Here is a 12,327-nt window from a genome sequence, read left to right as displayed (position 1 = left end):
AACTTTATTTTTGTACATTTGGAAGTTCTTGTTTCACATACTGTTGAAGCCTAGCTTGAAGATTTTGAGCATTGCCTTGCCTAGCATGTGAGGTAAGCGCAATTGTGCAGTAGTTGTAACATTTTGGCCTTGCGCTTCTTTGGGATTGGAATGAAAACTGGCCTTTTCGAGCCCTGTGGCCACTGCTGAGTTTTCCAAATTTGCTGGTATATTGAATACAGCATCATCTTTAAATGATTTTAAATAGCTTATCTGGAATTCCATAACCTCCTCTAGCTTTGTTTATAGTAATGCTTCCTAAGACCCACTCGACTGCACACTTGAGGAAGCTTGTGAGGGTCAGTTAAACATCGGGTAGAGAAATGGAGTCCAGTACTTGATGAAAAGTAGCCTTGTCCAGATGGAATTTTATCTTTCTCTATTTCTGGTGATGAGGGCCAGTGGGGAGGGTTGGCTCCTGCAATGGACGTATACGTCTGAAACAAACATGAAGATAAAATTAACCTAGTAAAATAAATGTGTTCTACATTAAAGTCCTGTCATTTTAGCTAAAATTAACATGGGTTCAGTTCAGTTCAGTTGTTCAGTCATGTTTGACTCTGTGACCCCATGGATTGTAGCACGCCAGGCTTCCCTGTCCATCACCAACTCATGGAGCTTGCTCAAACTCATGTCCATCAAGTCGGTGATGCCATCCAACCATCTCATCCTCTGTCGTCCCCTTCTCCTCCTGCCTTCAGTCTTCCCTAGCAAGTAGAATAAATGTATTCTGCATTAAAGTTCTTTGGTTTCCCCTAAAGTTAACTTGGATAAATGTAGATTTGAAAGCTCTGCTGGCATGCAAATGGCAGTGGGGCTGGATGTAAAGCAAAGAGGTTATGGTCCCTCTGGATGTGACTCTATGGCAAGTATTCTTATAAAGACCCAACAGTTTTCACCATCCTCTTTGCTTGTCCTACCTCTGGAAAACATAAGGTCTTGGCCGTGGTAAAAATCTGTCAGAGTCTCTTCAGGAAGATTTTATTAATATATTTAGGTATGCTTGTTGTCACACTCTTTTTTTGTTCAGATCTTGGAAAGCTGATGGATGGCAGTGGCCAAATCACAATGTAGAAGACTGATGGATTTGGTTACATAAAAATAAAAACAGTTCTAAAAGATCATTCACAGGATTCGCAAGCAAGCAAAATGCTGGACTAAGATATTTGCATCAAATATAACAAAAAATTATCTATCCTATGCATTCTACAGAATGTTTAGCAGCACACCTGGCCTCCACTTACTAGATACTAGTAGCTATCTCCCAGTTGTGATGACCAAAAGTGTCTTCAGACATTGCCAGATATCCCCTGGAAGAAAAAAAAAAACCACTCCTCACTGAGAGCCACTGCTTTAAAGAGTCTTGGATGTGATGTGAACATGAATGCAGAATGTGGGTGAACATTTAAACTGAAAGAGCCACCTCAAAAATTTTTGTGTTTGTGTACCTACCTCTATACCATTGAGGCAACTTGACGTTCTGGCAGCTATTTCTATTATTTTTCTTTTTTGCCCTTTAACTGTTGAATTCTCCGGTTTTGTGTTTTCTTATTGTTTATATTTCTGTTTTTCTCCAGCCTATCTAAAGTATTTGTTGATTGAGACGTCTTAAGGAAATTCCTTAAACAGAAGGTTTTCTACTTGTCTTTCCAAACTCCTTGTAGGCCTGCCTTCTCATTTGCAGGACAGCTTGTCTTGCTTATTCATTCTCTGTGGGAAATTAATTGATGCTAAGATCTGACATTGTTCTAACCTGAGTGCCAGTGAATGTTTCCTGTCCCTTCTCCCCTCTACTTGCATGTGGTACTTTTCTCTCTATCTTAGAGAATTCCCTGGTGGTCCTTTGGCTAAGACTCCACACTTTCACTGCTGAAGGTTTAGGTTCAGTCCCTGGTTGGGGAGCTAAGATCCATACAATCCTAGTAAGTTGGCTGTGGCCGAGCTGTCTAGTATGATCACCACTGCTGCTGCTGCTAAGTCGCTTCAGTCGTGTCTGACTCTGTGTGACCCCAAAGGTGGCAGCCCACCAGGCTCCCCCGTCCCTGGGATTCTCCAGGCAAGAACACTGGAGTGGGTTGCCATTTCCTTTTCCAGTGCATGAAAGTAAAAAGTGAAGGTGAAGTCGCTCAGTCATGTCCGACTCTTAGCAACCCCATGGACTGCAGCCCACCAGGCTCCTTCGTCCATGGGATTTTCTAGGCAATGATCACCACTAGCCAAACTTAAATTTGATACAAATCGAGGTTCAGTTTCTGTATCTGCACTAGTTACATTTTAAAAATAATTTTATTTATTTATTTATGGCTGCATCTTTGTTGCTGTGGGGTTTTCTCTAGTTACTGCAAGTGGGGGCTACTCTAGCTGCTGTGTGGGGGCTTCTCGTTGTGCTGGCTTGTCTTGTTGTGGAGCACAGGCTCTAGGGTGCACAGGCTGCAGCAGTTGTGGCCCCCAGGCTCTAGAGCACAGGCTCAGTAGCGTGGCACACAGGCTTAGTTGCCTCGTGGCACGTGGAATCTTCCCGGACCAGGGATCACAACCCATGTCTCCTGCATTAACAGTTGGGTTCTTTACCACTGAGTCCCCAGGGAAGACTTGCACTTGTCACATTTTAAGTGCTTAGTATCCTGTGACTAGTGACGAATGTATTGGACAAGACAGATGTAGGATATTTCCATCATTGTAGAAAGGTTCTGTTGGATAGTGCTGGACTGAAAGATAGATCCTGTAATGCATGTCAAAGAGATGCTTCTTCTATTTTTTTCCTCCCTAGTATTCTGATGTTTCTGATAGTCAGTTTCGGTGGTCCCCCTCTCCAGAGGGTGGTTCAGAATCTTAATGACTATAAATGAAAGTGGATAAGGGTTTGAAAAGTGATTAAGTGATGAGTTTTTTTAATGTTTGGATATAATTGTACTCTGACTTTCCTGTGCAGGAAACATAGTGTCTGTGTGTCCTGTGTTGTTTGTACGCTTGACATGACTTGACTGCTTTCTCTTTTTCTAGGTGTTAAGAAATGGCACTTGTGGGGCTCATCTCTGCTTGAGAATCGGCACTGGAAGAGCTGACTCTGATCCTGGGCTCCTTCTGTTGACAAGCCTTAACTTCCAACCACTTCAGTCCCCAAGCTACTCTCTTTCTCTTAATGATGGGTATTGGTAAGAACACTACGTCCAAATCCATGGAGGCTGGAAGTTCAGCTGAAGGCAAATATGAAGATGAAGCGAAGCACCCGTCTTTCTTTACTCTTCCGGTAACAGCATTCACTGTCTTCCTTTCTTAAGTCACTCTAAAGTAGTTTCTGCATTGAATAGGATTGACATAAATACTCCTGTTCTCAGCAAAGGTTAAGGTGATTGAAGAGCAAATGCTTTTCACACAGGATAGTCTTTGGGAACCCTGTTGTCTGACAGTGGTTATGGCCTGCTCTCTGCCTAGAGTCACCTGATGGGATTAACTCCAAGAAGGAAGCATGCCCTGCTGTGAACACTGTAAAACTGGCCCAGTGTTTACTGTGTACTAGAGGATGTTGAAGGCCTAATTTTATCTCCAAAAATGTGTTTTTATGAAATAATCTGTGACCCAACTTCAGACTTGTATTTCAAGGTGGGAGGATGAATGAATGCATCCATTGTTTGGGACCCAAATGTCCATGACTTACTTGTATTATGGTAATAGCATCCAAGATAGAGATATTTTACTGGGATAAGTGATATCAGATAAGTCAGATAAGGTTGATGCTAATTCAGTGCTAATTATATTCATTATATTCAGTGCTAATATTTTTTTTTAGCTGTAGGATTATGACTTGATGTGTGTAAAGATACCTAAAGTGTTGGTTTAAAAAAGAAAAAAGCTCTTTAGTGGGATCTTGCCTCAGGTTTTTTTCCCCTTAATAATAGAAATGGTAATGTCAAGAATACCATTCTAGGATTCTTTAAAACAGGGTCCTGGAATTTGCCTCACTGCAAATACCCAGTAAGAAAGATACAAACACAGCATCTTTAAGTATATTGGTTGACCAAATCTACAGTTATGTTTTGATTTTTATTCTGTGAAATCAGAGAGATGTTCCACTGATTTTGTAAGTGGTATTACTTGTTTTCTTTCTTCAAAGTAAAATTTTCTGTTATACTGAAGGCTTATCTAGAGGAAGAGAGAAATCAGGTTTCCAGGCTTATCTAGAGGAAGAGAGAAATCAGGTTTCCAGGTTTAAGCTAGAGCATCTTTGGAAACTGACAAGGAAGGTTCATGCCTGGGTTTTGACTTGTCTCTCCTGCACCATTTGCTCAGCAGACCATTTACTCTTACCCTGCTCTACGTGAGAGACGAAAACTTCAGTTCTCTTGAGTCTGCTTTGTCATTATGGTCTAGGGTTTAGGCTTATTTTAGCATTCAGATTGTGCTAGTGCACAATTAGCAGTTAAATTCACCAATATATGTTATCAGTTTTCATATTCACTGTTGTTTTTTGTATCCCTCTTCTTCTCTTTGTTCACTTGTCTTTTAAACCATACCAAGGGTCTATGAATGGTCACTGCCTTTGTGTTTGCACTTCTGAAAATAACTGTATTTTGCTCTGAACTCTTGAATGGACTTCTGTTAACTATACAGTACAGCTTCTCATTCTGTCTCCATTTTTCTTTAACTACTTTCTTATAATTTGTAAGTCTTTTTCTAGTGCTTCCTTCTGGCTGGATTCTCCAGTGTTATTTTCCAGTTTATTAATTCTTTGTGTACAGTTGTGTGTTTATGTTGAACTTTTATTGCCATGATTGTATTTCTTATTTATAAAGTTACTGTTCAGTTTATATCTGCCTATTTTTGGTTCTTAATTTCTTATATGTATGTGTTTTAAAATGTTTGTGCATTTTAAAATGTACAAATGTCCCTAATGTACTATTTTTCTCGTTGTTCTATTATACTTTCAGCTGGTGTGAAATCCTCTTGTTTCTTTTGATATTTTCTTCTCTCTCCCTGCCACTGCTTGCTTGTCTCTCTATAGTTTTGCCTTTTTCTGGATCCAGTCCAGAACCTGGTCTTACAGTGGGAGGTCTTCCTATCTTCCCCCAGTGGTGCAGACCATGGCATGAAGGAGTGAGGAGACCTGCTGGCCCTTGTGCACTGAACATGGTTCTGGTCCTCCCCTTGTGCGGGGACCCCTGAGCCCCTGTTTCCCCATGGAAGTTGCCTGACTAAGGTCTTCTGGGCCCAGAGCTTCTTGGGTCCCAACGTCCACCCATTCATTGTTTTATGTTTCTTGTATTCTAAAAGACTTGTCAGTTTCTAGCCTTGCCTGTTTGGAGGTTTTCCAAATGCCATTGTTCTTTTAGGGGTGCGGTTGGGAAGGCGTATTCCTCAAAGTATTAATTTCCAGATTCATTTTCACCAGGAGTACAAGTATATGGGAGCTGGGAATATGGATATACTATGTAGTTAGACATAAAAATAATGTGGATATAAAGTTAATTTAACACTCGAGCCATTTCCTTTAGAGATGTTATGGAATTTTTACTTTATTCTTTGGCTATAAAAGTTAAGCACAAAAAAGGGAGAAGAAAAGAGGAGTAATAGAGTTGAAATCAATGGGATTGAGCTACTGGGAGGAATGTGACATATCAAGGGGAGAAGCTGTAAAAATCAGCACCTGAGCCCCCAGGATGACTTAGAACAGGGATGCCAAGAAGTGTGTTAACATGGGCTCCCTTAGAGCTTGTAAGAAAATAGAAGATGAAATAAAAGAGTGAAAACAAAAGCTTATCCAAAAATGTTTATGAAGAACTAGTTCACGTGTTGTAATTTAAGGTTGTAGAAAGTTTTGTTAGAAAATATTTTGTAATCTAATAAAAATAGGAACAGTATGCCGCCCTTATTTAATCACTAGTTAAATTACTTTCCCTAAGAAAACTTAAAAAATAAGGTAAAAGACCATTTGAAAATATTTATTATTTATTTATTTGGCTGTGCTGGTTCTTGTTGTGCATGGGGGATCTTTGATTTCCGTTGCAGCATGCAAACTCTTAGTTGCGTCACGTGGGATCTAGTTCCCTGACAAGGAGGTTCAAGCCTGGCTCTTGCATTGAGTATGTGGAATCTTAGCCAGTGGAGCACCCTAGTGGGATTTTGAATCTCGTTTTGAATGACTTGTTGTGGATAGGGCAGAGGTAGGGAGTTAAGTTAGAGCTGGTCCCTTTCTGATACCCAGTTGGTAGGATTATTTTGGTCACTGCCTCTCTGCTCTTAGGACATGCATTTGTCTTTCCTTCCTCATTCAGGGACCACAGGGTCTGCACACTAATTTCATAGAATCGGATAGTCTTAGAGTTGAAAGTGGCTTTAGAACTTTCGTAGTGGTTCTGTGGGAAGGTGAAATGTAGGGCTTTGCCCAAAGCATCTAGCTAACGTGATGTGTTAAGTTTATCAGTTGGATCACACAGGCTCTTGTCCCCAAGGAGTTCACAGCCAGGTTAGCAAGACAGGGGCTGCACATGCACTGATCGTCTGAGTCTCATTGATGTTCCTGGGGATAGTCTTCCAAATAAAGAGTTGGGACTGGTGGTGCTTTAACTGCTGTAGTTGATGCTCCGGTGGGAGCAGTGGTGAAAAGCGACACTCAGTTTTGTTTCTTACAGCTACTTGTCATTGTTAGCATCTGACTGACTTTGTGGTTCTGGTTGTGTTTTTGTTTCCTTTTCCCTATAATGTGGCCCCTCGGTGCATTTGAGAAATGGTGTTTTGGATTATAGGGTTAGTCCTCCTAAGAGAATCTCTAAGCCAGTTTCAAATATAGGTGATTTTTTTTTTCTTCTGACTATATCTTCTCATGGAAAATGTGATTGCATTAGAAAAAGACAGGTGTGGGTAGAAGCAGGAGGTGTTGAGATGCGGAAAGAACCCCTGGCTATATTGGTCCCTGGATGCAGTGGCAGCTGAAATGGACCCTGAAGTGAAAGGAGGCAGTGTCAGAACATGTCGGGATAGTGCAGGGGAAGGGAGCAGTCTGAGGCAAGTCAGGGGTAGAAGAATAAACATGTGGAGGATGGTGTTAGAGCAGTCGGCTGGAAGCTGAGAATCTGGGTAGTTCCTGAATGATAGACTAAAAAGCTCTCCAAGAGTTTTGACCAGGGGAATAACCTAAAAGGTTGTGCTTTAGAACACACTGGAGTTGGGCACAACTAGAGAGAAATGTCATTTTAGTCAACTCTGGCTGCTGTAAGAATTTCCCATAGGCTGGGTGACTTAAGAGTTTCCCTGGTGGCTCAGACAGTAAAGAATCCTCCTGCAATGCAAGAAGCCTGGGTTTGATCCCTGGGTTGAGAAGATCCTCTGCAGAAGGAAGTGGTAGTATTCTTACCTGAAGAATTCCGTGGACAGAGGATCCTGGCGGGCTACAGTCCATGGGGTCTTAAAGAGTCAGATACAACTGAGCGACTAACACTTCCACCGACATTTATTTCTTACAGTTTTGTTGGAGTCAGGGGAGAACAAGATCAAGGTACCAGCAGATTTGGTTCTTGATGAGGACTCTTCTTGGCTTGCAGACAGCTGCCTTCTCACAGGATCCTGACAAGACTGAGAGAAGAAGCTCTGGTGTCTCTTCTTATAATAATACTAAGCCTGTCATGGGGGTTCTACCCTTGTGACCTTATCTACATCGAGTTACCTTTCAAAGGCCCTACATTCTAATCATGTTGGGAGTTAAGGCTTCAACATAATGAAGGGGGGACAAAACATTCAGTCCATAAGAGATATCTATTGCAGTTCTCATTTAGCAAGTGTTTATTGAACACATTTTGTTTTAGAGGTGGCCCATATCTATGCATAAAACCTTCCAACTTTTTGCCCTCAGGTGGACAGAGGAGCCTGGTAGGCTGCAGTCCATGGGGTCGCGAAGAGTCAGACATGACTGAGTGACTTCACTTCCCCTTTTCACTTTCATGCGTTGGAGAAGGAAATGGCAACCCACTCCAGTGTTCTTGCCTAGAGAATCCCAGGGACGGGGGACCCTGGTGGGCTGCTGTCTATGGGGTTGCACAGAGTCGGACACGACTGACCAGACTTAGCAGCAGCAGCAGCAGCAGTGAGTGAGCAGGAGCAGTGAGTAGACAGTAGAGTGAACACTGCAGCAGGAATTCCTAGAGCATACAGTTGGAGCCCACTGGAAGGGCCCTGGACTCTTTTGGGGAAAACTGGTTGGGGTGAGGACAGGTTAGGACAGGGAGAGTTGGGGAGGCTTCGGAGGCACCAAAGGCTTAAGTTTAGGTAAGTGCAGTAGGAATGGAGGTGAGGCTGATAGAAGAGATGCTGAGGAGATTTTGAGAGCTGAGAGAGAGGAGAACATTAAGGGTGACATTTAGATTTATATAAAGGAAACTGGTTGTGTGACGGTACCTTTGCAGAAAAGGAGTACAGGGAAAATCATAGGTTTGGAGGATGGGGGAAGACAGAAGATAATGGGCTGCATTTGAGAAATTGTGGACTTGAGATGCTGATGAAATTCCTGCAGACACCGGGGCTGTGGAACTTGAAGCACAGAGAGGCAGGAGTGTAATAATAATAATAAATTCTTTTAAAGACATGGGGCTGAGGTGGCTGAATCCAAAGAGAGCTGGCGTGGGAAGAAAGGAGAGTTGAGAATCTCACTGTTGGAGATGCCTACCTGTGGGCGTCTTAGAGCACTGGGACAAGGACATCACTGCCTGCCAGGGCCTTTCCTCATCGTGACTTTCCAAAATGTAAACGTTGAAAAGTAACCAATAGGGCAGCTCTGTATTTGTTTTTTTCTCTAGTTCTGTGCCACCTTTAGGTTCTCTAGCTCTTGTGCTACTAGCACAGTAGCTGCTAGCCCTGTCTGGCTGTTTAAATGCAAATTAATTAAAATTAGATAAAATATAAATCCAGTCTCTCAGTTGGACTAGTCAACTTTTCTTTTCTTTTTTTTTTTTTTTTTTTGCTGGTTGATCAAGGACTTCCTAGACTCTAAAATTCAGGCTCTTATTTCCTTGTTTGCTTTGGAGTTAGAAGTTGGGCCTCAGGCTAGCTAAGACATCCAGAGGCCAGTGGGAACAGAGCTGGCTGTTACTCAGAACCAGGTTTGGTGATGGTCTCAGGAGTGAATTGCTGGGGGTACAGGTGTTCAGGGTCTCGGGGCATCCTATGTTAAATAATTGCTTCCTCAAATGTTATAAGTGCTGATTTTTTAAAGAACAATTTCTATGGAAGGAAATAAATAAAAATCTATTTTATTATTTTCTTGAATAAAACAAAGACTCATGATGATAATGAGAGAAAGAATAAGCCATACATAGAGGTAGAATAATGAATAAAGCACATTAAGATCAAGAGACATGCAAAGCCCCAAGGTTCATAGAAATTAGGTCATATGTTCAGAATCAATATTAAATAGGAGAAAGATAGTAAAAGAGCTTATCCATATCCCAGGGGAATCTTGTTAAGCAAGTTTGTGTGCATTTAGGAAATGTGTAAGGAATGAATGCAGAGCAGCACGAAATCAGAACCGGAAAAAAACAGAAGTCTTAAAGAACTACTGTACACTAAGGACACTGGCCAGGAAGCAGAGCCAGGAAGAGATTTACTCTGCTGTTCCCCTCTGTTGGTAGCTCCTGTATCTTCTGAACCTGGAAGGGCATCCAAGGAAAACTAAGTAAATAGCTTGAACTTAACTGTTGGCATAGAGTGATGATACAGTCTAATGTTTCTGCTGAGCCCTTAAGTTTTTGTTTTTTCTCCTTCTAACAGCCTCTGTGAGAATATTTGAGTCTCCTCTCTTGGGTGCCAAGAATAGATCATTCAGTCTGGAGATATTAAGGGGATGGATTGAGGAGTAGCTTTATTACGTTCAATTTTATCAAAGAATAGGAAAAATATTCCTCAGTGTTGATACCAATCTGTTATTTCATATTTCCTTGGTATATTTTGTTTATAGCCATGTAATGTTAAGAATCCATGATGCCCCTAACTTGGTGGGTACCACGCAATCCTTGTAGTAGCTTGGTAACAAGCTACTTACAGCCCAGTTGGGGTGTGAGATATTAGAAAAAAAAGTATGTGTGTGTGTGTGTGTGTATAGGTCTTTGCCTCTGGTTCCTGGCACAGAGCTCCTGAACCCCTTGTAATTTCCTAAATGAAAAGTACACTAGGAGCATCATGTTCTAACGAGATGACTCTGGGTGGGCTTCTGGATGGCTCCTGGTTGGAGACTGGTCACCAAGAAGACCAAGCCATGATTTGAAGCTTGGAAATTTCAGCCTCATACCTCATCCTCTGGAGAGGGAAGAGTTGCTGGAAATGGAGTTAATGATTGATCATGTGTACTTGAGAAAGTCTCCATACAATCCAATAGTAGAGAACTTGGAGAATTCCCAGGTTGGTGAAAATCTTCACACCAATAGGATGATGCACCCTAGCTCCACAGGGACTGAAGCTCCTGGGCTAGACCTTGCTCTCTGTATCTCTTTATCTGGCTGTTTATCTGTATCCTTTATTATATCCTTTAATAAACTGGTAGACCCGAGTGTTTCCCTGAGTTCTTTGACCTCTAGCAAATTAATCAAACCTGAGGAGGGGATTGTGGGAACCTCCAATTTGTAGATAAATTGGGCAGAAGTTGTGGGTAAGGCTTGGATTACTACTTGGGATTGACGTCAGAAGTAGCAGGGGGAGCAGTCATGTGGGACTGAGCCCTTAACGTGTGTGGTCCGACACTCTCTAGCTAGACTGTCAGAGTTGAGTTAAATTGCAGAACCTCTGGCTGATTTCACAGAGAAAAATCCTCTCACATTTGGTGGCAGCAGCGTCAGAAGTGAAGTATTCTGTGTGAGCAGTAAAGGAGACACAGGAAAGACGGAGTAGGTAGATCAAACTGGATTTTTCTAATACAGCAGGAGGTATAGCAAGTCAGCAACCAAACCATAAGTGTTAGGGTTTGAATTCAGTAAGGGTGCTGTGGGAGTGCCTGTGAGGGACCCCTGCCCAACCACGGAAGAGATGGCATCAGAGTCCTGAGAAGTGTCTGGGTGTAGCAGGTCCAGAGGAGGAAGAACGAGGATCTTTTGGCTGGGGGAACAGTGCAACCATGTTCTGCTCTGGGCACAGGTTCATTGTAAACAATACAGTAGAGTTGGGTTGGGCAGTAGGGGTGCTCATGAACAGTTGTTGCAGAATCAGTTGCACTGAAGTTTTAGGGTAGAGAATTCCTGCTGTGGGCACCAGGAAGTCTGGAGATTGGAAGGAGAGTTAGGATGTTAGAACAATTCAGGTGGGACTGATTGTGACTTGGTTTGGGAGAGCAGAAAGGAAAGGAATTCTTTCCTTCCCACATGCTTCATGTGAGGCTCTGGGAACACAGATTTCCTACCCCTGTGAAATTGATCTCCAGGTGGTGAGAGAAGACAGATGATAAATAAGCAGAAGCATCATGTGGCGGCTGGTGACAAATTCTGTGAAGAAAATAAATCAAGGAAGGGAGATAGCAAGGGATAGAATATGAAGTCATATTGAGGTCATTCAAGACCTGCAGACTACTGATTAATTTATCCTTAAAAAAAAATTGCTCTCGGTTATTTCCCTCAGGTTCAAAACTCTAGGGAACAGCAATGAATTAAACAGCAACGCCCCCACCTTCCCACCCCCAACCTCACAGAGCTTTCATTCTGGCAGGGGAAACAGGTAATGTACATTAAAATAGATCAGGTGTGTAGATGTATAAGTACCAAGGGAAAAATAAAACCAGGAAGAGGGATAGAAACTGCTTGGGCTGATATGTTAAACTTTCAGGTGGCCGGGAAAGGCAGCACTAGAAGATGGAAGACCATCATGGCAGTGTGTGAGCTGCAAGTGTATAGACACTGAGGCAAGAGGTGTCTGGTGTATCTGAGGAGTCCTGAGTAGGAGGTGTGGCCGGACAGAGGGTAGGGTGATGTCAGTAGACTGTGTAGGTCTCATGGCCCTGGTAAGGATTTTGCCTTTAGAGTTAGATAAAAAGCTGTTAGTGGGCTTTGAGCAGAGGTGTGATGTGCTCTGCCTAATTTTAAAGGCTCCTTCTGACTGCTGAGTGGGAAGCCAGCTGAAGAAGCAAGCAGAAGGTCAGTTAGGAGGTGATTCCCACAGAGCAGGTGGGCTGGCAGGGATCCAGCTAGGGTGCCAGCAGTGTAGGGGTGGTGACAAGTGGTCGGGTACTGGAGGAGAGCTGACCTGGAAGCCGATGGACTAGTTGAGAGTAGGAACAAGAGAGAGGAACCACGGATGGTTTCAGGTTTCCCCTGAGCATCT

General features: G+C 42.6%; 1 protein-coding gene across 1 annotated transcript in view; it reads left to right on the top strand.

The window, feature by feature from the left end:
• SLC23A2 (solute carrier family 23 member 2) overlaps positions 1-12,327 on the top strand; it is a 138,229-nt gene that overhangs the window by 48,257 nt on the left and 77,645 nt on the right. Inside the window, exon 2 of the mRNA XM_065921452.1 lies at positions 3,043-3,289. Within this exon, the coding sequence (XP_065777524.1) occupies positions 3,182-3,289 (108 nt within the window). The 5' untranslated portion in view covers positions 3,043-3,181. The remainder of the gene's footprint in view (positions 1-3,042; positions 3,290-12,327) is intronic.

The sequence above is a fragment of the Muntiacus reevesi genome, chromosome 2 (genome assembly GCF_963930625.1).
Source record: "Muntiacus reevesi chromosome 2, mMunRee1.1, whole genome shotgun sequence".
Lineage (NCBI taxonomy): Eukaryota > Metazoa > Chordata > Mammalia > Artiodactyla > Cervidae > Muntiacus > Muntiacus reevesi.
Note: the sequence above shows the minus strand (reverse complement) of the source record. Positions and strands in the feature narration are given on the sequence as shown.